The sequence below is a fragment of the Oncorhynchus nerka genome, linkage group LG3 (genome assembly GCF_034236695.1).
Source record: "Oncorhynchus nerka isolate Pitt River linkage group LG3, Oner_Uvic_2.0, whole genome shotgun sequence".
Taxonomy (NCBI): domain Eukaryota; kingdom Metazoa; phylum Chordata; class Actinopteri; order Salmoniformes; family Salmonidae; genus Oncorhynchus; species Oncorhynchus nerka.
In genome coordinates this window covers 40,645,078-40,672,350 of record NC_088398.1, presented here as the reverse complement: position 1 = coordinate 40,672,350, position 27,273 = coordinate 40,645,078, and the positions used below count along the sequence as shown (strand labels likewise).

General features: G+C 41.9%; 2 protein-coding genes across 4 annotated transcripts in view; one reads left to right on the top strand and one right to left on the bottom strand.

Moving 5' to 3' along the window:
* Nucleotides 1-2,517: 2,517 nt before the first annotated feature.
* LOC115115265 (anterior gradient protein 3-like) lies at nucleotides 2,518-7,618 on the bottom strand. The gene is made up of 8 exons (XM_029643766.2): nucleotides 7,529-7,618; nucleotides 6,450-6,560; nucleotides 6,029-6,092; nucleotides 5,367-5,419; nucleotides 3,865-3,941; nucleotides 3,596-3,659; nucleotides 3,166-3,249; nucleotides 2,518-2,690 (listed from the first exon to the last, which is right to left on the bottom strand). Exons 2-8 carry the CDS (start codon nucleotides 6,553-6,555, stop codon nucleotides 2,641-2,643), a joined length of 498 nt encoding a protein of 165 aa, XP_029499626.1. The 5' UTR covers nucleotides 6,556-6,560; nucleotides 7,529-7,618; the 3' UTR covers nucleotides 2,518-2,640.
* Nucleotides 7,619-9,107: 1,489 nt separating this feature from the next.
* LOC115107830 (TRAF3-interacting protein 1-like) overlaps nucleotides 9,108-27,273 on the top strand; it is a 44,677-nt gene continuing 26,511 nt past the window's right edge. For all 3 annotated transcript variants that reach the window (XM_029631567.2, XM_029631503.2, XM_029631494.2), the window contains exons 1-3: nucleotides 9,108-9,324; nucleotides 16,503-16,571; nucleotides 26,515-26,676. In XM_029631567.2, coding sequence (XP_029487427.1) covers nucleotides 9,112-9,324; nucleotides 16,503-16,571; nucleotides 26,515-26,676 — 444 coding nt within the window. In that variant the 5' untranslated portion in view covers nucleotides 9,108-9,111. The remainder of the gene's footprint in view (nucleotides 9,325-16,502; nucleotides 16,572-26,514; nucleotides 26,677-27,273) is intronic.

Below are 27,273 nucleotides of genomic sequence, written 5' to 3'. Positions count from 1 at the left end.
ACCAACCACCGGTGTGTCATCAGCAAACGTAAAGAAGGTGTTAGAGTCGTGCTTGGCCACGCAGTTGTGGGTGAACAAGGAGTACAGGAGGAGACTATTGCACGCATCCCTCAAGGGCCCCCGTATTGAGGATCAGCGTGGCAGATGTGTTGTTGCCTAACCTTACCACCTGGGGGTGGCCTGTCAGAAAGTCCAGGATCCAGTTGCAGAGGTAGGTGTTTATAGTCCCAGAGTCCTTAGCTTAGTGATTAGCTTTGTGGGCACTATGGTGTTGAACACTGAGCTGTAGTCAATGAACAGCATTCTCACATAGGTGCTACTTTTGTACATGCGCGATTGAGATTGCGTCATCTGTGGATCTGTTGGGTTTGTATTTGAATCAGAGTGGGTCTGGGGTTTCCTGGATGATGGTGTAGATGTGAGCCATCACCAGCCATTCAAAACACTCCATGGCTATCGACGTGAGTGCTACAGGGCGGTAGTCATTTAGGCAGGTTACCTTCGCTTTCTTGGGCACAGGGACTATGGGGGTCTGTTTGAAACATGTCGGTTTTACAGACTCCGGTTGAGGTTGAAAATGTCAGTGAAGTCACTTGCCAGTTGGTCCGGGCACGCTCTGAGTACATGTCCTAGTAATCCGTCTGGCCCTGCGGCCTTGTGAATGTTGACCTGTTTAAAGGTCTTGCTGACATCGGTTACGAAGACAGTGATCACACAGTCATCCAGAACAGCTGGTGTTCTCATCCCTTCCAGGCATCCCTTCCACAAGCAAACAAAGCAAGAGAAACAAAAACATACATTTAGCCGTCCATTCATCAGTTGGTGTGTGTAAGTGTGTGTAAGTGTGTGTGTTGCGGGGTTAAAGCTACAAACCCATAGGCTTGGCTCTCTCATCCCTTCCAGGCTTTTCAGAGGAAGGGTGAACAATGAGGCAGTCATTCGAATGTAAGCAATGTCCGTGCTCTGGCAGCTTTCGTGGCCGGGATAAGTTATTTTCTCTTCTGGCGCACAGCTTCAGGATAGTCCTCAATGAGGAAGATGTACATTCCCCTCAAGTTCTTGACTCATTCCAGAACCACTACCTTGTCCTTGAACCTCAGGAACTTGACGTCACGTGGGCCGGGCCGGTGGTGGGTTTTCCAGTATTTTGGGCGTGCTCCAACTCAATCTCCATCTTCAGTTTCTTCAAGATCATTTCCCTCACTTTGTCCACCATCCCGGTCTCATGTGGAGATTGTCCCTCGAGATAATCTGATTTATTTGTCGTTGTTATCATGGATTCACATACAGAACTAATGTCCTCTCAATGATTTACAGATTGTCTTCTTGCCGTTTTCCTGTATAAACTCATCGAGCGGACCCTGGGAGAACTGCAAACTGTTCTTCAGGTCCTGGACCTCTCTGGTCAGGTCGTCCATTTTTTAAATTTGTTTATTCCACCAGTATTTGGACACAACAGTTGAAGCTATTTTCTTGTTGTAACAACTGCTTGTAGAACTGCGATAGTGACGCCACTGTCCTCCACGGTACTCCCACCGGCTTTGGTCTTTGTCATGGTAGCAACGTAGGCTACGCTGTTACTCCCCACAATTCCAGACAGGGCAGGTCACAGGGAAGATGGGAACAGCAACAAACAGTAGGGATCTAGACAGCCACAAGCCCGGGAAAATCCGCGCTCAAAGCCACAAGGGCTAACCGCGACTCAGGCTGCATTCCAGCCCTCAAGGAAACCCTGCTTGCTTTATAGACAGCTACCCCTCGGACGGAATGATCCGCGAACAGACCGCAGGGTCCCAGCATCTGATGCCAACGGTGCAGCGGGATCCAAAATCAAAAGGTATCTATCTAGTAACCACATTTTTTCCAATAGAACACTTTCAGACACTTCCAAAACAACATACCAAACGCTGTCTCATTCCGCATTCAACAGGAAATGATGTGATTAATGGACTGCATCAAGCTTGTGAATGGTAAATAATGTATTGTGTCATTTTGGAGTCACTTTTATTGTAAATAAGAATAGAATATGTTTCTAAACACTTCAGCATTAATGTGGATGCTACCCTGATTACAGTTAATACTGAATTAATCATGAATGATGATTAGTGAGAAAGTTAGACCCACAAATATCATATTCCCCCCAAAATGCTAACCTCCCATGTGATTGTAATGGCGAGAGGTCAGCATGTCTTGGTGGTATGATATTTGTGCATCTGTAACTTTCTCACTCATCATTATTCACGATTCATTCACCTCATGGAGTACAGAGACAAAAGGAAAAATGCTTCACTGTCCATGCCCTCATTGTAAATCTATTAAGCACTGAGCCAATAAGTCTTCAATCTATTAAATTCATATTTGAATATGTTTGTATCCTCTTGCATTCTGCAACAATTAAGTCATGTCAACAACCCTCAAAGAGAATATCTATATAATGTTAAATGTATATATTTTGTCTGTTTAAGTAAGCATTTTGAGTCAAAAGCAAATGAACATCAACAAATTCAGTACACTGCACCCTGTCATTCATCTTTATTGATCATCAATTGTATACATTTTGTGTAAACAGATGGATGTCCAAGACTCAGTGAACCACTCTGGTTGTTGCTCTATTGGTACAGAGTTTATAAGGCTGTGAGGTCACAGTTCAGTGTGCAGTAGAAGCTTGGCTTTTTTCATGTTCTTGGCCACTATGGAGAGAGGGACAAGAAGCTTGGGTAAGAATCTGTTTACCCGGGAAGTGGTCAATTCCATTTCATGTCAGGAAGAGATTTGGGAATTCAATTCGGGAATTGACTGAAGTTAAATGGCCCAACCTTGCTTTATGTTGTTCTGATAGTAGTGGACCAAGCAATTATTTGTTTTACACTTTGAGCCATTAGTCGCTAAGAACTGTCCTTATACATTCTCATTATTTTGCAGTTGCATCTCCCAAATCTCTCCTCTCAACTAGTTAGGGAATTAGGTGAAGGGGTGGAAGAAAGAGTAGAACCAAGTAAGTGCATTCTGTGTTATTGGAAAACGTGTGTGTGTGTGTGTGTGTGTGTGTGTGTGTGTGTGTGTGTGTGTGTGTGTGTGTGTGTGTGTGTGTGTGTGTGTGAAGGAGGCAACAGAAGGATATCTGACTCTCATAGGACCTCATTAGGGAAGAAGAGGGACACTCACAGTATGGGATGTCGCTTGGCTTGTAGGTGTACAGGCGATTACTGTACTTCCCAACAAGGTCTAAACGGACAGTCATGGATGGATCTGTGGGCGGAGAGATATTTTGGAGGACTTTGCCAACGCTTCAAAACATAATACATCATTATGTAGGTATAACTACATTGTAATGCTTTATTCATACTATTCCATTTCTACCACTATGACGACCCATAAATGACATTGATCCCTTGATCAAGACCCACACATGTACTGTAAGTTATTTGGTGGTTCTTAGGCAAATTGCTACTGATTTAAAATAAATGTATTCGACTGAACACAGGTACATCAAAGATCTCACAGCAAGCGTTGGACCTGAGTGATGTGTTGGGGATTCAGAATAAGTGGTGGTTTATTTCCTAAGTGAGATGGCATGGTAGAAGAAGAGGCCCACCAACAAACATGATTCTTGGAACATAGTTGCCATCTGCTGCCAGATTCGTGTCTGTAGTCTCATGCTGAAAAAGAAATCAAAATGACATCAAAATGTACATTTCTAATCATCTATTTAACAACTAAATTCAAACATTTACCTCCAAGTGATGAAATAATGAAATGCATGATGCAATGTACAATATGTGATTGGGATATGGTTACAACTATATCATTTCATTGCTTCCATTGCGTGTATGTTGATTTTGTTTTGTTTTGATGATCAATTACCATCAAATTGAGCATAACAAAATCCTTTTGGGCCATTTTCTGTACGGTTTTATCCACAGCAAACGCCTTCTTCAGAGCTGTGGAGGGAAGTGTGACAGAATGATAATCAGTGAGAACCTCACCTTTAACTTCAACACACTTTATCCTCAGAGTGGAATTTGTATGTATTGCTATTCTTTTGTCATACAAGCCTTGACAAATGATAATGTCTAAAGAAATGTTGATACCACGAGACCAACTGTAAGGCAACAAAGACCTTGGTTGGTCCCTTGGTTAGATGTAGTACAGTACCAGTCAATTTTGGACACACCTAGTCATTCAAGGATTTTTCTTTATTTTTACTATTTTCTACGTTGCAGAATAATAGTTCAGACATCAAAACTATGAAATAACACATATGGAAACATTTAGTAACCCCCAAAAATGTTAAACAAATCAAAATATATTTTATATTTGAGATTCTTCAAATAAAAACAGTCTTGAAGGAGTTCCCACATATGCTGAGCACTTGTTGCCTGCTTTTCCTTCACTCTGCGGTCCAACTCATTCCAAATCATCTCAATTTGGTTGAGGTCAGGTGATTGTGGAGACCAGGTCATTTGACGCAGCACTCCATCACTCTCCTTCTTGGTCAAATAGCCCTTACACATCATGAAGGTGTGCTTTGGGTCATTGTCCTGTTGAAAACAAATGATATTCCCACTACGAACAAACCAGATGGGATAGCGTATCGCTGCAGAATGCTGCGGTAGCCATGCTGATTATGTGTGCCTTGAATTCAAAATAAATCACAAACCGTGTCACCAGCAAAGCACCCCCACACCATCCATGCTTCACGGTGGGAACCACACATGCGGAGATGATCCATTCACCTACTCTACGTCTCACAAAGACATGGCAGTTGGAACAAAAATCTTAAATTTAGACTAATCAGACCAAAGGACAGATTTCCACCGGTCTAATGTCCATTGATCATGTTTCTTGGCCCAAGCAAGTCTCTTCTTATTATTGATGTTCTTTAGTAGTGGTTTCTTTCCAGCAATTTGACCATGAAGGCCTGATTCACTCAGTCTCCTCTGAACAATTTAACCAAATAGGTCTATATTTTGTATACCACCCCTACCTTGTCACAACACAACTGATTGGCTCAAACGCATTAAGAAGGAAAATAATTCTACAAATTAACTTTGAACAAGGCACACCTGTTAATTTAAATGCATTCTAGGAGACTACCTCATGGGGCTGTTTGAGAGAATGCCAAGAGTGTGCAGCTGTCATCAAGGAAAAGGGTGGCTACTTTGAAGAATCTCAAATATAAAATATATTTTGATTTGTTTAACACTTTTTTGGTTACTACACGATTCCAAATGTGTTATTTCATAGTTTTGATGTCTTCACTATTATTCTACAATGTAAAAAATAAAGAAAAACCCTTGAATGACTAGGTGTGTCTAAACTTTTGACTGGTATTTTGTGTGAGTATGAAAGCACAGCAGTATTACCTTGGCTATGAGGACAATCCTCCATGTGATGAATGACCATCAGAGGCTTCTTACTGTGGGAACATGAGGACACAGACAAAACAAGAACACATTCCACTGCAGAATAAGTAGTGGGTGGATGTGCTTACAGAGAAGTACAACGTCTCTGGGATTGTACCAAACTTAAGTCCCTAGTGTCATTATGGAGATAAGAAAAGAAATAGGCTTTGTGTGTCCCAAATGGCAACCTATTTCCTATTCTGTGCACTACTTTTGATAGCGCCCTGGTAAAAAGTAGTGCACTGTGTAGTGAATATGGTGCCTGTGCCATTTTGGGATGCAACCATATAATAAATATGAGGATTTCCGTTACAGTTTGATTCGTTTAATTGGACATGTTGAATTAATGGGGCACATTGATATGTGATTCTCACCTAGTTATCTTAAGATGAATGCACCAACTGTAAGTCACTCTGGATAAAAGTGCCTGATAATTGACTGAAATGTCAATTGTAATATAATAATTGTGAGGATATGGCTGTAACATAAGCAGATAGCTTTAATGAAATGTTTTACTCTCAGACATTTGAAAGACTGCTCTAATTGTCAAACATATGCCACTAACCAAACAACACAATTGCAATTTGATGTCTTGTTGTGTATTTTGTCTAATCTTGTTTTACCTTTCTTTCATTGTCATCAGGGCTTCCTCATAGGTCTTGACCCAGGCAATGTAATCTCCCCATCCTGAGACAAAATTGAGGATGGAAATCAGAACGAAGGATTTGGTGTTAATGTAATGGGGATGGAGAACTGTTTTCGTACACTCAGAAAAAAAAGGTGCTTTCTAGAACATGAAAGAGTTATTCAGCTGTCCCCATAGGAGAACCCTTTGAACAATATTTTTTTTGTTCCAGGTAGAATCCTTTTGGTTCTATGTAGAACCCTTTCCACAGTGGGTTCTATGTGGAACTCAAAAGGGTTCTACCTGGAACCAAAAAGGTTCTCCTATGGGGACAGCTGAAGAGACCTTTTTTTCTGAGTGTAGTAAATTCAAATAGACGTTAGGGGTGGGGCGAGGATACATTGTGACATAATTCTTACCTCTTGAGAGAGTTTGAGGGCCTTTCCTTGTTTTCTTCTGTAGGGAAACTTCCATACAGGTGACAAAGAGCAATGCAAAGAGAGACCAGCGATACATGGTTGTCATCCGTTCTAAGGTAGAGTGAAGAGGAGGCAGTCAAGTCAAACTGCTGAAAAATACTTATATGTAGTTCTTATGTTTATTATTTATTTAGTTAACCTTTATTTGACCAAGGAGTCATACTGAGACCAAGGTATCTTTTACAGATGAGCCCTGAATTACATGCATTACAGAAAATGCACACATCAAAATAGCAAAATACAAATTGCAAGCAGAAAGAAAAACACAGTCATAAAATGAACTGCCCTAGAGGCACCAGAACATCAAATTTAAGAACATTTTAAAGATCATTCCTCAAATAAGGTGCAAGAGAACTAAAAGCTGATTTACCTAACTCAGTAGAGACCAAAGGAATTTCTTAAGTTAGCCATCCCTGCGACCGGGTGTGGTAACTCGTATGTCTGAAGTTTAGTAATGATGTTAGGTATGGATCGACTTTTTGTAAAAAGGGCTTTATAAATGAAAACATAGCAATGTATCTCTAGCCTTGACCATATAAAAGCCAAGTGCCATAAAAAGGAACCCCTTCCAAGAAACACCTGCCTTGTGCCATTTAGGGGTAGGCCTATTTCAATACAAGTGCCTAAATGAATAGTAGAGATATTCGTCTGCTTACTAAAACAGGCCAAACCTGTTTGGTTATGTGTGCCACATTTCCCCAAACTACTCCTTTTCTCGATTATGGCATTTGTCATTTGTCTATTAGTATTTTTTTTAAATTCTAAAATAAAACCATGTACAAGTATTTTAGAGTTTGTACAGATCATATTGATGTGTGTGTAACTTCAAACAACCGATTTTGGTGTCAGTCTGTTTATTCTTCGGCCAAATTGCCAAAGGCAAAATGAAATTTTAACACGATTGAATGTTGACAGAGATAGGCCTGTACACCAACCAGGTTATTCAAATGCTGCATCAAGTCAACACAATAACATTACAAGTTTACACTAAGAAATGTTCAATGATTTTGATATCTTACCTATTGCACAGGCAGAGGAGGAGTGTCTGCAACCTATCTCCAAGCTGACAGTAACTTGGTTTTGATTTGCAGTTATTTTTATAGACAACAGAACTCACCAAACAGGTATGGGAAGCCAGGCCTATCCAATTATTATTATTTTATTCTCTCTACTTGTCAGTGTTCCAAACAGGACATTTTTCTTTTTGCCTAAACACTAAACACCATCAGAATTCATAGAAAGCAGTGCACTGGTTTAGTCATATTTGATCAAATATAACTGAAGAGATGAACTGGAATGACATTCACTCTCATGGAATGGGTTGCCAATAATAGTTACCTGAAAGCCACATCCCTAATAAGCCAACCTCTTAAGGATAGGCGGGATGCAAATGTCTTAACTGGCCAATATGACTGCAATGAGGCATATATCACAGTGTTTCTATGGTTATATACTGTACACCATGGCACTGCCTATTTCAGTTGTTAATTTAGCAAACAAGACAACTGAAAATCCAGTGTGTCACAGTCAGCACACCTACATATTTTCCCAGTCGTAGCTCATTTGTCCCGAGTTCGCAGTTGTCTTGAACTCACTAAAGTCAGATATTAGAGTTCCTAGTTAAGTTGTTTTGAGCACGTCACAAATCATGCTTCATTGACAGCATAGCCCATGTTGAATGGTTATAATTTAAACTAGGAAAAGAGACCCTTAATTTTAGACTTGGGACCACACCGCCACAGCCACACCACTGAATAGCAGGCTAGTGATTGCTTTGCCAAGCTTGCAGTTAGCCACTGATTCCTTCCAAACCACTCATTGTTGAATTTGCTATTTCCAACTTGTTGTGTAATTTTTATGTGTAATGTTTATGTCCAATGGCAGATGAGCACTGATACATTTTACATGACAAGGATTAAAAAGGATTTGCCAGTAGATTGTCGACGTGATTCATGATGATGACTGCTAGCTGAGATTTTGAAAGTATGATGTTGACATGACAGAAAGTGATTTGATATAATTTTATCTGTGGCCAATGACCTTGAGCCTTTTTGGATCAGCACTTCTAATGTAACTCTATTGCAGAACCCAAGGGGATAGAATTTTTTTGGTCTACCCTTTGACTTGTTGGTGACGTAGTGTCCCCATGAGTGACAGAACACTGAGCCAATCACGGAGCAACACTGTATTTTCTGCTGGCTTGCCCCACCACAGAAAGCACTGTGTTAGGCTGAAACACCTGCATTTTGGAGCTGCCTTACATCAAGAAAACAAAAAAGAGACCATGTTTGTATGTGGCTTTATTAACTCAATGATATATATATATATATTTTTTTACATTGTTTGCAAACTGATACGTGACATGTATTAATGCCAAAATAACATGCAAAACAGGCAAGCATGCTAAAAATGTGGGGCTCAAAAGCCACACCTGCCCTGAATGACGGGTCGCCAGTGCACATGACATCCCGGCAACTTTGAGAAAAAAACACTTTGTCCCGTCCCCACTGTTGGGCATGGGACGCAAGCATCTCGCCATTATATCCAGTATCTCTGATTTAGCACAAGCGCATTTCAGATGAATGATGCATTGTGGGATTGGATGCTATTGACAGAGCGACAGGTTTGTCGATTGAAGAACAGTCTTGTTTTCATCAATAACTTTGGGGAATTTGTCATTTCAGCAGCTGCCATGAACGGGTCAGTGGCCAAAAAGACCCAAGACACTTTAGGGAGAGTTATAAAGAAACCGCCGCTTACTGAAAAACTGCTCAGCAAACCGCCGTTTAGGTATCTGCACGACATATTCAGTGAGGTGAGTGATTAGCTAACATTGGCTACTAGCTACAAAGAGTTCTTGCTAGTTAGATTGGATTTGATAGCTAGCTACCATTTGTCCCCTGCTAAAACCAGCCAACTAACCTTTCAGCATTGAGACTGAGGCATGATAATTAGCCAATTTACCTAACAGTAGCCAGCCATCAATCAGATTTTTTTTCGTTGCTAGGCACTACTGTCTGCTTGTTTTAGTAAACAAAACCAAGTCGCGGCACCGGGAAATGTGACTTTTCACTGTATCTATGACAAAAATATGAAATGATTTGCTAACTGTTTGGCTATTTACTCATGAAAAGGTTAAAAACATTATCTTCCAACAAATTACATTTCTGCCCCAGCACTAGTTAACTCTAGTTAACATTTACTAGTTAGTTAGCAGGTACAGTTACATTTTTTTGTCACCGAAGTTTTGTGAGGGTGTCATCCCTGTTATGAAATGAGACCTCCCAACCTTCTATTCTAGGTGACGGTCAATGAGCTTATCCCTAAATGCAGCTGGATTGCTTGTTTGAATTGGGCTCTTCCCTAACTAACTAGTTAGGATGGCAACATGAAGGCATGACACTGTGGAAGGGTGGTGCTTGCTTGTTATAGCCAAATAATATAAAAAGGAGGCCGCAGATCATGGTTCTAAGTCCATTGTAATTTGTACTTGACATAACAAGTATCATGATGGCAGGGCCATGGGGCAGGCAGGGACATGCCCTCATAAATGGTGCCTTCAAAGTATTTACACCCATAGACGGTTCCCAAATGTTGCCTGCATTTCAAATGGATTACAGTTTCACTGGTCTACACACCAAACCATATAATCTCCAAGTGTTTTTTTTCTTTTCTTTCTGTTCTTGATTCATGTATTCAACCCTTTTGTTATGGCAAGCCTAAATATGTTCAAGAGTAAACATTTGCTTAATAAATTGCATGGACTCACTCTGTGTGCAATAATGGTGTTTAACATGATTTTTGAATGACTACCTCATCTCTGTACCCCACACATACAATTATTTGTAAGGTCCCTCAGTCAAGCAGTGAATTTAACAGATTCAACCACAAAGACGAGAGGTTTTCAATTGGCTCGCAAAGAAGGGCACCTTTTGGTAGATGGGCTAAAACAAATCTGACATTGAATATCCCTTTCGGCATGGTGAAGTTATTTATTACATTTTGGATGATCAAGACGTCCTTCTAAATCAGTTGCTGGAGAGGAAGGAAACCACTCAGGGATTTCACCATGAGGCCAATGAGGACTTTAAAACAGTTAGTGTAATGGCTGTGATATAAGAAAATTGAGGATGGATCAACAACATTGTAGTTCTGTGACAATACTAACCTAATTGACAGAGTGAAAAGAAGGAAGCCTGCACAGAATAAAAATATCCCAAAACATGCATCTGGTTTTCAGCAAGGTACTAAAGTAATAATGCAAAAAATGTGGCAAAGCAACTTTTTGTCCTGAATACGAAATGTTTTATGTTTCAGGGAAAACCAATACAACACATTACGGAGTACCACTCTCCATATTTTCAAACATGGTTGTGGCTGCATCATGTTATGGTTATGCTTGTAATCGTTAAGGACTGGGGAGTTTTTCAGGATAAAAAATAAACTTAATGGAGCAAAGCACAGGCAAAATCCTAGAGGAAATCCAGGTTGTCTGCTTTCCACCAGACACTGGGAGATTAATTCACATTTCAGCAGGACAATATCCTAAAACACAAGGCCAAATCTACATTTGAGTTTCTTACCAAGAAGACATTGAATATTCCTGAGTGGCCGAGTTTTAGTTTTGACTTAGATTTTCAAGTAGATTTTAGGCAAAACCTGAAAATGGTTGTCTAGTAATGATCAACAACCAATTTGACAGAGCTTGAAGAAATTTGAAAAGAATAATGGGCAAATGTTGCACACTCCAGGTGTGGAAAACTCTTAGCGACTTACCCAGAAAGACTCCCAGTTGTCAAATGTGCTTCTACAAAGTATTAACCTAGGGGTGTGAATACTTAAGTAAATGACATATTTCTGTGTTATATATTTATTTTATGTCTAAAAACATGTTTTCACTTTGCCATTATGGGCTAGTGTGTGTGTGTGTGTGTAGGTGGATGAGAAAACAAGTTGAAATAATTTTGAATTCAGGCTGTAACACATCAAAATGTGGAATAAGTCAAGGGGTGTGATTCATTCTGGAAGCACTGTACGAACATAGGATGTTATGCTTTGAGAATGGCTTCCTCGCTAGAAGGTTTGCCAGTGGCTGGGTCTGTGCCACAGGCTATACCAGGCTCAGCGAAGATTATCCAGGCAGAGCAGACTGACAGATCCACCTGCACTAGACTACAACATCTTCTGGACACAACACACTCTCTGAGCAAGTCTGACTTAAAGGTCATTCAGGTTGTTTTTGGCCACTGCTGTTCCCACGAGCAGAAGAGCTGAGTACAGTCTTAATCCCATTCAATTAGTAGTCTCTCTCCTCCTCCAGTGAAGTTTCTCACCTTTCAGTAAATGGTCATGCATATTTGACAAGTGTGTTTGCGTGGATGACGCAATTGACCCTTCGCTAAGCCCCACCTCAGAATTTAGGGCACCAATCTCAGTGTTCCAATGGATAGCAACTGTTGTTGAGTCCGACGTCTCGGACAAGCTCATGTTTAAATCGCATTAAAGATATTTTAGCGATTCGATTTTGAATTGTAGGACCCTTTTAGGGAAATGCAAAAACTTCCCTTTTTCAGGACCCTGTCTTTCAAAGATAATTGGTAAAAATCCAAATAACTTCACAGACCTTCATTGTAAAGGGTTTAAACACTGTTTCCCATGCTTGTTCAATGAACCATAAACAATTAATGAACATGCACGTGTGGAACGGTCTTTAAGACTAACAGCTTACAGACGATAGGCAATTAGTGTCCTAAGTTTTCATAACTGTGACCTTAAAGAGGCTTTCCTACTGACTCGGAAAAACACAAAAAGAAAGATGCCCAGGGTCCCTGCTCATCTGTGTGAATGTGCCTTTGGCATGCTGCAAGGAGGCATGAGGACTGCAGGTGTGGCCAGGGCAATAAATTGCAATGTCTGTACTGTGAGACGCCTAAGACTTCGCTACATGGAGACAGGATGGACAGCTGATCGTCCTCGCAGTGGCAGACCACGTGTAACAACACCTGCACAGGATCGGTACATCCGAACATCACACCTGTGGGACAGGTACAGGATGGAAACAATTGCCCGAGTTACACCAGGAATGCACAATCCCTCCATCAGTGCTCAGACTGTCCGTAATAGGCTGAGAGAGGCTGGACTGAGGGCTTGTAGGCCTGTTTTAAGGCAGGTCCTCACCAGACATGATCGGCAACAACGTCGCCTATGGGCACAAACTACTGTCGCTGGACCAGACAGGACTGGCAAAATGTGCTCTTCACTAATGAGTCGTGTATTTTTTTGTCTCACCAGGGGTGATGGTTGGATTCGCATTTATCGTCGTAGGAATGAGCGTTACACTGAGGCCTGTACTCTGGAGCAGGATCGATTTGGAAGTGGAGGGTCCGTCATGGTCTGGGGCAGTGTGTCACCGCATCATCGGACTGAGCTTGTTGTCATTTGCAGGCAATCTCGACCCTGTGCGTTACAGGGAAGACATCCTCTTCCCTCATGTGGTACCCTTCCTGCAGGCTCATCCTGACATGACCCTCCAGCATGACAATGCCACCAGCCATACTGCTTGTTCTGTGTGATTTCCTGCAAGACAGGTGTTCTGCCATTGCCAGCGAAGAGCCCAGATCTCAATCCCATTGAGCACATCTGGGACCTGTTGGATCGGAGGGTGAGGGCTAGGTCCATTCCCCCCAGAAATGTCTGGGAACTTGCAGGTGCCTTGATGGAAGACTGTGGTAACATCTAACAGCAAGACCTGGCAAATCTGGTGCAGTCCATGAGGAGGAGATGCACTGCAGTACTTAGTATCTGGTGTGGCCACCAGCTGCATTGACTCCTCCTTTTGATTTTGACCTCCCCTTTGTTCAGGGACACATTATCCCATTTCTGTTAGTCACATGTCTGTGGAACTTATGTCTCAGTTGTTGAATCTTATGTTCATACAAATATTTAGTTAAGTATATTTAGTTAATAGTTAAGTTTGCTGAAAATAAATGCAGATGACAGTGAGGATTTTTCTCTTTTTTGCTGTTTATAAAACCAATATTTACAAGTCAAATGTTTGGACACCTACTCATTCCAAGGTTTTTCTTTATTTTTACTGTTTTCTACATTATAGATACTATTGAAGACATCAGAAATATTAAATAACGGTGTATGGAATCATGTTGCAACCAAAAAAGTGTTTAACAAATGAAAATATATTTTGAGAAGATATTTATTAATTTAATCCATTTTTAGAACAAGGCTGTAACTAAACAAAATGTGGGAAAGGGTGTCTCCTATATCTGGGAGTTATAAGAAAGCTCAGGAAATATATATATATATTTTTGACACATTTCACCCCTTATTTTTGTTGCCACAAAACTACCTCCATACTTTCAATTGTTTGTATGGGTTACCTTCAGATGAGTCCATTTACACTTGTGGCAGTCGTAGAGCAAAACGGAGAACACAATCATGTTAGTTTATAGCTTGAACAGACATTTTCGTGAAGAACGATTTTTGGGATGTCTCATGGTCTGACAAACACCACTATAGCTCACCCGCCTTCCACCGCATATGCGGAAGGCCGACATAGGCGGATGCAATGGATTGAGCCGCAGCCCCTGCAAAACATATACATTTCTAGCTTAAACTGATGGATTTTGGAGATTTTTTCAATTTTGTTACTTAGATTGACGCATGTGTGCGTCAATAAGCCTCTTAAGGATTAATGTAACTTGTTTTCTCAATTTATTTTAGTGAGCTAATTTAGCGGTGTTATGACTACAACTCCCATCTGCTGCTGGTTATAGCTTTGACTGCATGCTTACAGTGAATTCAGTCAGCTATTTAGTGGCTAACTACACTACAAACATTTACCAGGTTCCTGTGAAGCAATGACAAAGGTGCATAAACATGAGTGTCCCCATGTACTTACCACAAATGCTATGTTTGCTGTATTGTACACTGCTCAAAAAAATAAAGGGAACACTAACACATCCTAGATCTGAATGAATGAAATATTCTTATTAACTACTTTTTTCTTTACATAGTTGAATGTGCTGACAACAAAATCACACAAATTATCAATGGAAATCAAATGTATCAACCCATGGAGGTCTGGATTTGGAGTCACACTCAAAATTAAAGTGGAAAACCACACTACAGGCTGATCCAACCTTGATGTAATGTTCTTAAAACAAGTCAAAATGAGGCTCAGAAGTGTGTGTGGCCTCCACGTGCCTGTATGACCTCCCTACAACACCTGGGCATGCTCCTGATGAGGTGGCAGATGGTCTCCTGAGGGATCTCCTCCCAGACCTGGACTAAAGCATCTGCCAACTCCTGGACAGTCTGTGGTGCAACGTGGCGTTGGTGGATGGAGCGAGACATGATGTCCCAGATGTGCTCAATTGGATTCAGGTCTGGGGAATGGGCGGGCCAGTCCAGAGCATCAATGCCTTCCTCTTGCAGGAACTGCTGACACACTCCAGCCACATGAGGTCTAGCATTGTCTTGCATTAGGAGGAACCCAGGGCCAACCGCACCAGCATATGGTTTCACAAGGCTTCTGAGGATCTCATCTCAGTACCTAATGGCAGTCAGGCTACTTCTGGCGAGCACATGGAGGGCTGTGACTGAACCACCGCCAAACCGGTCATGCTGGAGGATGTTGCAGGCAGCAGAACGTTCTCCACGGCGTCTCCAGACTGTCACGTCTGTCACATGTGCTCAGTGTGAACCTGCTTTCATCTGAAGAGCACAGGGTGCCAGTGGCGAATTTGCCAATCTTGGTGTTCTCTGGCAAATGTCAAACGTCCTGCACTCCACCTGTGGACGTCGGGCTCTCATACCACCCTCATGGAGTCTGTTTCTGACCGTTTGAGCAGACACATGCACATTTTTGGCCTGCTGGCGGTCATTTTGCAGGGCTCTGGCAGTGCTCCTCCTGCTCCTCCTTGAACAAAGGCGGAGGTAGCGGTCCTGCTGCTGGGTTGTTGCCCTCCTACGGCCTCCTCCACGTCTCCTGATGTACTGGCCTGTCTCCTGGTAGCGCCTCCATGCTCTGGACAGACACAGCAAACCTTCTTGCCACAGCTCGCATTGATGTGCCATCCTGGATGAGCTGCACTACCTGAGCCACTTGTGTGGGTTGTAGACTCCGTCTCATGCTACCACTAGAGTGAAAGCACCGGCAGCATTCAAAAGTGACCAAAACATCAGCCAGGAAGCATAGGAACTGAGAAGTGGTCTGTGGTCACCACCTGCAGATCCACTCCTTTATTGGGGGTGTCTTGCTAATTGCCTATCATTTCCACCTGTGTTCTATTCCATTTGCACAACAGCATGTGAAATTTATTGTCAATCAGTGTTGCTTCCTACGTGGACAGTTTGATTTCACAGAAGTGTGATTGACTTGGAGTTACATTGTGTTGTTTAAGTGTTCCCTTTATTTTTTGAGCAATGTACATTACTCTAGCTCCAAGACGGCGGCAATTTGAAGAAAATCAGATTGTGCTGATTTACTGGCACATTGAGCCATGTTGCGGGCCGTAGTTTAAGATCTCTGTGGGTAGTGTTCAAAAACAATGCCATCTCAGAATTCTTCAGTCTTCATGCACCTTCCCCAATGTAATGACAGCCCACCACAACATACCCAGGAGTTTCCTGATTAGCAATGGGTAATTTGTGTTTTATGAAAACACAGTTTGAGATCATTGTGAGGGGATTTTTCCAGTGGTTGAATGGGAAATTGAGCTTCCTGTGGAAATGTTGTCAGAGGTTGCAACAGTAAACAAGGGGGCTTAGCAAAGGGTTAGTTACTGACCACTGAATTTAGCATACGTGTATTGAATATAACTTAACTGACTATTTTATTTGGTTTTCCCTCCACAAAAAATATGCTCAAAATGAACGGCTTAAAATCAGTCATGCTGTACTGCATTGATAATTACATCCATATAGTGGCTAACCGCTGACTCATTTGGCAATGTATCCTAACCTTTTCTCCTATAGGTGATCCGGACCACTGGCTTCATGAAGGGACTCTATGCAGAGACTGAGATGAAGTCAGACAATGTCAAGGTAAGACATTTTCTCCATATGATCACTTGGAGGAATTTGTGAAATACCAGAACAGACTGAATGTGTTGCATTGGCCTAATTGTTATACTGCACTGTGACAGATCTAATGAGTAATTGTCATTAGTCATTATAAAATAAATGATACATAGCCTAGCTCTTAAGGTGTCCGCGTGCTTCCCAACTAGAACAGTTCATTCATATATTATGCCAAAATTGTGATGTTTTGGTCTTCGGGTGGTCGTGCTCACAACAATTTCGGAGTCGAAGTCTAAGCCCCTTCACTGGTCAACAGTAGGGATTCTTCAATGAAGTGTTGGTTGTCATTCAACAATAGATTACCCGTTTACATGAAGAAAAATAATTACTTGGGAAATACTACATCAAACATCTTAGTTAGATCTCCAATGCAAAAACGTCAACTCAAAGGATCTGTCTTATTTTATCTTACATTAATGACTTATTTGAGGAACTGTGTACTGGCTACGGCGTCTCAAAATGGACAAACAGTGCTATTGCTGCTTTTTTTTCTCATTTTTCAAGCAAAGGTCTTCTTTAAGTGTGCGAGCAGACTCGTTCGGCTAGCTGAGTTCGACTAGGTGGCAGCCAAACCGACGCATGTAGAAACTGTTAGGCCTGTTTCATACAGTGATTTCTCTGTGAGCTAGGAATGAATCACACTCACTATCTGATTAGCTGGGGCCTTTTTAACACTAAGTGGATAGATATCATCTCACTGAAGTGTGCTTCTGCCCATACTTATGTGTGTGTGCATCACTTCCAGCACCCTGCCTGGGTGTGGAAAAGCATCCAGCCATTACATGACATGATTAGTGTAACCCAAAACGGCTTGTGTAGTTATATAACCTGTAAATCAAATTGCACTCGCACGTCTGAGCTATCTTTTTTTGCAGGTGCATGGTAACAGTTGAATAAAATGAGAGAAATGTTGAAACCCGAGAAAAAAGAGGAAACCTGCAGACTGCTCTTGATAGTATCACTGCTCTTTAATAAGCTTTACGTATCGGCCTCAATTCTCTGACGAAGGCCGTGAGGCCGACACGTAAAGCTTATTAAAGAACAGGGATACTATCAAGAGCAGTGTGCAGGTTTCTTATTTTTTCTCGTAGTTATATAACCTAAAACTCTCAGTACTAGAGTGGGCTGTGACTCAGGCCGTATCAGAGGTGGTGTAACGTCACACTGCTGTGTTATCACATCACTGACTGACCTGGGATCAGTGTCAGATTCTTAGCGAGGCAACCATCTTCTCACCCAATAGGGCAGGAGACTGTAAACCCATAGGGTGGCCTCGTCTGTCCTCCTAACTGACCTTAGATCAGTTTGAGAGACCATTTGTAATTTTTGGAGCTGGCACATACAATTTAGAAGAGTAAACCCATACTCACCCACATAATTACAGACACGCAACCTGTGTCGATCAGTTTTCAGGCGCTTTTCCTCTCCAACTGGCCTTAGGTCAGTATGAGAGTCTGGCCTAAGAACAGTAGGTAGATGTGGCAAGAGGAGAATAGAAACCCAGAGAGGGAACAAGGTAGGGCTGTCCCCGACCAAAACAATATGTTGGTCGACTGATTTGGTATAAAAAATAAATGTCTATTTACCCTTATAGACACACCCTATGTGTTTTAATAAAATCAACAATATGCTTTTAGCTTTGATGAAATAAGACAAATGCCTCTAGGGTGCCAGAGATCTAGATAACAAGAAGAAGAAAAAACTTAACCTGACCAGGTATTCTCCTCCCACTCTTGCTAGCTTTCACAGTTTCTGCCATTACTCTCCTGAAGTTACCAGTAATGGGCTACACGAGGAGTCGGCAACCTTTTCTCATGTAGAATGCCAATGTATCTTACCATTTCTTCCATTCTACATGCCAGTTATGGTTTTCACATGCACATTTTCATGAAAGTTTAATTTAAAATAGTTTAAAAAGAAAAACCCTTGAATGAGTAGGTGTGTCCAAACTTTTGACTGGTACTGTAAAGTGAATAGAAATTGTAACTTCTAAGTACTTCCGCAAAGATGGCCGCCAGTCCACCCACCGTCGAAATGTCAACTTAAATGGTTATGCATGTTCAAATATCTAAAAATCTACTTCAATAGACTTCAATAGGTTTCCTATTGGGGATTGACAGTATAATTCAAAACTACTGATATTCCCATTTCAAGTCAACATTCTCTGATTCGTGGACCTCCAACAGTCTTTGTGGTACCATTTGAAAGTTTACATTTCAATCCCATTTCAGTACATTTATCAGCCAAAACATGACACCCACCCTGTATTCAAGATCATGTTGTCTCAATCGTTGGCAGGCACAACACAACCTCCGATAGGGTCAAATAGGGTCTAAGCTGCAACATATGCGAATATGAAGACAGTCAGAGTTGATGCACTTTTTAAGGATAAATTAACGTTTTTACATTATATAACCCTCAACCATTTTTACATTTTCCAGTTATGAAGACATGGACGTCTCATGGTATCGGTCGACTTTGAGCACCTATGTGTAGGGAAGGCTTCATTCTAATCAAACCTGGTGCTGTTGAAAAGTTTAATTCAAATGGATTTACCTAGCAGCATGCATAATGAAAGGACACACACAAAGCCTGTAATTGGCTGGCAGCACCTGAAAGGGACACCTATCAATCAATCCCCTTTATTTATAAAGCCCCTTTTACATGGGCAGATGTCACAGAGTGACATTTGGGGCGGCATGGTAGCCTAGTAGTTAGAGCGTTGGACTAGTAACCGGAAGGTTGCAAGTTCAAACCCCCGAGCTGACAAGGTACAAATCTGTCGTTCTGGCCCTGAGCAAGACAGTTAACCCACTGTTCCTAGACCGTCATTGAAAATAAGAATTTGTTCTTTAACTGACTTGCCTAGTTAAATAAAGGTAAAATAAAAGTGCTATACAGAAACCCAGCCTAAAACCCCAAACAGCATGGTGGCTAGGAAAAACTCCCTAGAAAGGCAGGAACCTAGGAAGGAACCCAGCAAGGAACCAGGCTCTGAGGGGTGGCCAGTCCTCCTCCTGCTGTGCCAGATGGATATTATAAGAGTACATGGCCGTTAAGGCCAGATTGTTCTTCAAGATGTTCAAACATTCATAGATGACCAGCAGGGTCAAATAATAATCAGTGGTTGTAGAGGGTGCATCAGGTCTGTACCTCAAGAGTAAATGTCAGTTGGCTTTTCATAGCCAAGCATTCTGAGGTTGAGACAGCAGGTGCAGTAGAGCGAGAGAGAGTCGAAAACAGCAAGGTAGCATGTCCGGTAAATAGTTCAAGGTTCCATAGCTGCAGGCAGAACAGTTGAAACTGGACCAGGTGGACTGGGGACAGCCAGGAGTCATCAGGCCAGGTAGTCCAGAGGCATGGTCCTTCAGTGGTTCCTCAACAAAAAGTTTGGAGATTATGCTGCAGGACTTAGAGGTATTTTGTGGTTTAGTAAGGTACCCTGCGTTACTGCTTCATTGCTCCAGACCAGCGCAAGGGGAGTTACAGCACTGATAATGCGTTTGGGTCCCAAGGCGCTAATGTGTGTCTCTAACTGACAATGAATGGGCGACATAAACCAAGTAGAAACTGATAATTGTGCACGACTTCAATACTGAATTTCTATGAACTGAATGATGAGGATGAAGGTGATTGAATTTAGAACAATAGTGTAAGTGAAAAATACACTTTTTTTTCCCTTTTTTTTTCTACTCCTCAGTATTACTTACTAAATCTGTTAGCCTTAAGGTTTTTATTCTAAGAGAAACGAAAATGTGCAATTATATTCCATGATATTCTTAAGATATGTGTTGACTGAATATAATCAAGTGATGTCTGCTAAATAATCAAGTTGATGGCGCAGTTATATAGCCTCGGCACCTAGATAAAGCTGAGTGACTCATTCATTCATGGCTTTGGAGCAAAAAAATAAGTAGCAACGTTCGTTCTGATAAACTTGAATAAATAAATGTTTTGGTTATCCTGACCTGGACACCATGTATTATAATAGTCCATTATGGGCTATTAGCAGGACACTCTTGCCAACACCTCTCTGTATTTTGATACTTTGTGCAAGGCAATTGATCAGCATTAAAATCTTTGTGGATGGGGCCTCCCGAGTGGCGCAGCAGTCTAAGACACTGCATCGCAGCACAGCGTTGCTACAAATGCTGGTTCGATACCCGTGCCGGCCGTGACCGGGAGATAATTGAGGCTATGGTGGCTTTTGGTTTTTCTCCCTCTAAAAACAGAAATAAATCATTCTAAATAACACACTGGCTTTATTTACAAATTAGTAAGAAAGTCTCACCCCATGTTCAAGAATGGCCTTTTTCTCGCTCACTTTAGGTTATTTGAAAAGGAAATAATCTCCAAAATGTCGTTATTTTTTAAACAAAGTTTATTAATAATAATGATAACTTCGAATTATATAAAAGCCCATTAGATATTCTCACAGATATATTATTAACCCTGTTTTTCACAAGCGTAGCAGACTGTGAATTCAGCCAAAACAAAAATGTTTCTAGGATGGGCTGTTAGCGGGATATTGGCATATTAGCATATATTTGTCATGGCTCCCGAATGGCAAACAATGGGGTTGCCTTGCAGTTCTCCAGCTTTATCCACTGAGATAGTGGTGAGCGTGCGAGGTTCAAGGCACGAGGGCACGGGATGGGCCGCAGAGCAGCGCACAGAAGACGGTCCTAGCCCATGGGGAAGGGAGGAGGAGGAATGGGGTGAACCCACACCCTGCCCCACCGGGTAGCACAGAGGGACACTTTAAGGGGCATTGCACTAATAATGGCGCTGACTAGGAAAACATTCCCACTGTTCTTAGAGCCAGTCTGCACGTTCAAACTAAAACAATGTTAATGGCGTGGAAAATGTCCCTTATATATGAATTCGGAGGGCAGAAATGATTACATAGTAAAGCATTAGACCTCTCACCAAAGGCTTCAGTCAAAAGTTATACTTGAATCCGAACTGGATTTAACGAAAAATGACATGAAAAGCGCACATTTGTAAATCACAAACTTTAAAAGTAATTGGAAAGGTAAATACAAATGATTTGTGCCATTGTGGTTACAATAAAGAATACACATGATGCTGTGTTTTTATTTACAGTAGTAATGGACAGCTGGAGGCATTTTGAAAGCAGGTTTTCAAACACTTGTTTTTCACAAGTGTACTGTAGCAGGTGTAACCCTATTAGCAGGACAATAGACTCTTTATAGCCCGGCTACTGTAGGTGTGAAAATCCCCAACTTGCAATGTAGTCGATGCTTAGGTACTCTAAAGTGTTGCATTTGTAACTCAAAACAGCAGTACAATATTTCAACATCGACATCTTTCTGCTTTCCTTAATAAAATGACGAGGAAAAAGTTGGGAAGCGATTCCATGGCACATGGTTTACGAATTGACACGCAGTTTTCCCGTTCCTCCTGCAAGTCCTAACAGTCAAAACCATTCTCTGCGTCGCTACAGATGCTGGTTCGATACCCGTACCGGCCGCCACCAGGAGACCCATGAGGCAACGCACAATTGGCCCAGCGTCGTCCGGGTTAGGGGAGGGTTTGGCTGGCCGGGATGTTCTTGTCCAAAAACCAACAGATGGAGAACCTACACCAGTCTAGCAATTTAATTTCACCAATAAGCTTTATTTGAATTTGACTTTACAAACAACAAGAGGGCCTAATTACAGTCTATTTCTTTGGAGCCTAGACCTATCTAAAATAACTTAACTGGCTGAGGTAGGCTATGAGGCCTAGTAGAAGTAGGATTTTTTATTAAGCCTACTTACAATTGCAACTGATCAAAAAAATGTAGCATCCTACATACAAGTATTTAAAGAAAAAAAGTCTGTCTGCTTCGGGATAGCCTGCTCTTGTAACGACAGAACAAACAGAACATACTGTCAGCTTTAGATGTCAATATAACCTCTCACAGTAGCATTAGAATTGACTAAATACAGTCATATCGGCCGCTAAGTTACTTATTCAATGAGAAAAATTGCATTTCCCCTCTGACACAATCTTGTGGATGTCGGGTTTGATGGATGGTTGTGATTTTGATGTGCAGGCAGTCCTCGATTAACTTATGTGAAAGCCGGTTCCTGTCGTGAGTCTATATTGCGTTCATAGAGGGAAATGAGGACTCGCAGTTGTAAGTCGATCCAAACATTGTTAGCACATAAAATGCCAGTTTCTTTATTGTGCTGTATTCCTCTGAGCATCCCACCCACAACGCACACAGGGACTCGGCACTCCTGAGCCGTAGCCCTGGTTTGGCTCGATGTCTGGAATGAGCTCAGTTTGAATTGCGGCCTCATTCAGCGAGGGTTGTAGTTTTCTTAGTAAGGGAGAAGTATTCTCCACCTGGGCAGACTGTGAGAGGATCACGTACAAACGCAATGAAATCCTTGGGCATGCTGAAGTCTTCAAATCTGGTGGATAAATTGTCCCTCAGCTGCTTGATGAAATCTTCTATCACCTCTGTGACAATGCTGCGGCCTGGTCCAAATCAAACAACTCAAGCTTCCTAGTAAAGGCCTCAAGTTTATCCATGTCCACAACTGTTTCCCTCTTCCTTCTAACTGCAGATTTAACCCGTTTAAGTTACAGAATATGTCCTCAAAAAAAGCTGTGTGCGCAGCTTGCAGTTAACAATTCAATGTTTCTGTGTCGAGCCTCTACAGTGGGGCAAAAAAGTATTTAGTCAGCCACCAATTGTGCAAGTTCTACCACTTGAAAATGATGAGAGGCCTGTAATTTTCATCATAGGTACACTTCAACTATGACAGACAAAATGAGAGAAAAAATCCAGAAAATCACATTGTAGGATTTTTAACAAATTTATTTATTTGCAAAAAAATAAAGACAGGATATAACCCCACCCATTTTGCCAAAGTACAGCCCCCACAACACTAGAGGGATATCATCAACCACCAACTTACTACCCTTAGACCAGGCTGAGTATAGCCCATGAAGATCTCCTACACTGCAAGAGCCAGAGGGGGCGCAAAACCGGACAGGAAATCACGTGGGCTCAATCCACTCATGTGGCGCACCCCTCCTAGGGACGGCATGGAAGAGCACTAGTAAGCCAGTGACTCAGCCCCTGTAATAGGGTCAGAAGCAGAGAATCCCATTGGATGGAGGGGCGCCGGCCAGGCAGAGACATCAAGGGCAGTTCGTTGCTCCAGTGCCTTGCCGTTCACCTTCGCACCCCTGGGCCAGACTACACTCAATCATAGGACATACTGAAGAGATGACTCTTCAATAAAGACTTAAAGGTCGAGACCGAGTCTGCGTCTCTTACATGGATAGGCAGATTATTCTATAAAAATGTAGCTCTATAGGAGAAGGCCCTGCCTCCAGATGTTTGCTTAGAAATTCTAGAGAGCATAAGGAGGCCTGCATCTTGTGATCGTAGCGTACGTGTAGGTATGTACGGCAGGACCAAATCGGACAGATAGCAAGCCCATGTAATGCTTTGTAGGTTAGCAGTAAAACCTTAAAATCAGCCCTAGCCTTAACAGGAAGCCAGTGTAGAGAGGCTGGCACTGGAGCATTGGTTTTAGTCAAGATTCTGACAGCTGTGTTTAGCACTAACTGAAGTTTATTTAGTGCTTTATCCAGGTAGCCCGAAAGTAGAGGATTGCAGTAGTCTAGCCTGGAAGTGACAAAAGATGTTTGCCTTTCTGCCACATTTTTTGACACAAAGTTTCAGATTTTTGCAATGTTACGAGATGTAAAAAAGCTGTCCTTGAAAAATTATTGATATGTTCGTCAAAAGAGAGATCAAGATCCAGAGTAATGCAGAGGACCTTAAGTTTTATTTGGGATGACTGTACAACCATCAAGATTTAATTGTCAGATCCAACAGCAGATCTCTTTGTTTCTTGGGACTTAGAACTAGCATTTCTGTTTTGTCTTAGTTTAAAAGTAAAACATTTGCCGCCATCCACGCTAACCACTAGGCAGGCAGTGGTTAGAGCGTTAGACTAGTAACTGAAAGGTTGCAAGATCGAATCCCCGAGCTGACAATGTAAAAATCTGTCGTTCTGCCTCTGAACAAAGCAGTTAACCCACTGTTCCTAGGCCGTCATTTAAAATAAAAATGTGTTCTTAACTAACTTGCCTAATTAAATAAAGGTAAAAAATGATTATAATAATCTCCAACACAGGCTTCCAGGGTAGGCAATTTTGGGGTTTCATCGAAATGTACAGCTGTGTGTTGTCAGTATAGCAGTGAAAGTTGACATTGTGTTTCCGAATGACATCACCAAGAGGTAAAATATATATTGAAAACAATAGTGGTCTTAAAACGGAACCATGAGGAACACTGAAACTTACAATTGAATTGTCAGAGAACAAACCATCCACAGAGAAACTGATATCTTTCCGTCAGATAAGATCTAAACCAGGCAAGAACTTGTCCGTATTGACCAATTAGGGTTTCCAGTCTCTCCAAAAGAATGTGGTGATTGATGGTGTCAAAAGCAGCACTAAGGTCTTGGAGCACGGCGACAGATGCAGACCCGTGGTCTGACACCATTAAGGTATTTTACCACATTCACGAGTGCAGTCCCAGTGCTATGATGGGGTCTAAAACCAGACTGAAGCATTTCATATACATTATGTGTCTTCTGGAAGGCAATGAGTTGCTGCCCAACAGCTTTTTCAAAAAACAATTGAGAGGAATAGGAGTTATTTTTTTGACATTTTCAAGGTCAAAGGTATGGCTTTTTAATGACAGGCTTTATTACTGCCACTTTTAGTGAGTTAGGTACACATACAGAGGATAGGGAGTCATTTACGTTCGACATAGGAGGGCCAAGCACAGGAAGCAGCTCTTTCAGTAGTTTAGTTGGAATAAGGTCCAGTATGCAGCTTTTAGGGTTAGAGGCCATGACTATTTTCATGAATATGTTAAGAGAGACAGGATTAAGAGTCTCTGTTGATCCTAGGTCCTGGCAGTTCTGTGTAAACTCAGGACAACTGAGCTTTGGAGAAATACGCAGATTTAAAGAGTCCGTCATTTGCTTTCTAATGATCATGATCTTTTCGTCAAAGAAGTTTGTGAATTCATCACTGCTGAAGTGAAAGCCACCCTCTCTTGGGGAACGCTGCATTTTAGTTAGCTTTGCGATAGTGTCAAAAATACATTTCGGATTGTTCTTATTCTCCTCAATTAGGTTGGAATAATAGGATGATCGAGCAGCCGTGAGGGCTCTTCGATGTTACACGGTGCTGTCTTTCCAAGCTAGTCGGAAGACTTCGTTTGGTGGAGCGTCTTTCCAGTTTTCTTCAGGGCTCTGGTATTTTCTGTATTCCAGGGAGCTAATTTCTTGTGACAATTGTTTTGTTTTTAGGGGTGCGACTGTACTCTTTACTCTGGCCCGTTAACCGCTCTTTTCTTTCAGGCCTGAATACCAGCTGTGTTGTGAAATACAGGGCCTGGAGAGCTCAGGGGCTGAATGGATTTTGAGCTTGTTATACGTCAAGTTAGTGGCCAGCTTAATGTTACACTGTTGGCATGGAGCTTAGGTTGTGGTCTCAACTGTGCTTATCTGGAAATGGATAACAGATGAGGACACCGTTTTGGAATGGTCTGTGCAGCGCAACACCCTTAGTTCCATTTGTGCGTTGGCACGTAACTATACAATGTTGAGAATTCCCTCAAGTGCACATGATGAAGAGGGGTTTCACACAAGCATGTCTGCATAAACTCTCCAGTGGTCATGTGTACTCTGATGTTAATGGAGGATCCACTCAAGAAAACCGATGCAAAGAAACCGGTCGAAGCAGTTTTGTTATGCTAACCTCAGAGGAAAAAACAAAAACATTCCCATTAGACGGTCTTCCTAAAGCCGTTGTTCTCACTCTTTCTTTTAATCCCTTTCATCCTTCCTCTCTCCTGCAGGATAAGGATGCTAAGATAGCGTTCCTGCAGAAGGCCCTAGATGTGGTGATGCTGGTGAACGGCGAGCCCCTCTCGGTCAAGCCAGCGCGCATTGTAGCCGGCCATGAGCCTGAGAGGACCAACGAGCTGCTACAGGCCATCGCCAAGTGCTGCCTCAACAAGGTCTGTTTGCTTGGAAAGTCCCATGTACATGTGTAACGGAGTTACAAATTGGTAACTTTTGTATAGCTCAGTTGGTTCACACGTTGTCAAGGAGGGTGGTCATGTGTGTTGCGACGCAGAGGGCGAGCACAGTATGGGGACAGGGACAGTGGAGGAAGTTAAACTGTACATTGGCATCTGTTTCACATGCGCACGCCTGTAACTACACGACATACACCCTCACAGACAGACAGACAGACAGACAGACGCATGTGCACGCGCACTCTGTCCAGATTGTCATACACATGCAACCAAATTTGCAGACACGTTTGTGTGGAATTGTAGCGCAATCTTCAGTCCACAAAATCCAAAGTTGCCAAGAAATAAAATATTTTACATAGCCACAGCCGCAAAGAAAAGTGAAAATGTAGCTCTTGCTGCAAACATTATGAGCATATGTTTGTGCATTTCAGTGGCTGTCACCTATCAACACACAAACCAAATGCTCCAGATGAGGCCATGCATGTTTACACACACTAATGATGCTTGTGGGTGAAATCTGAAGAGGATCAATTACAGTCTAGCACATTTGAATTGGACTCTGAAGACAGCCAGTTC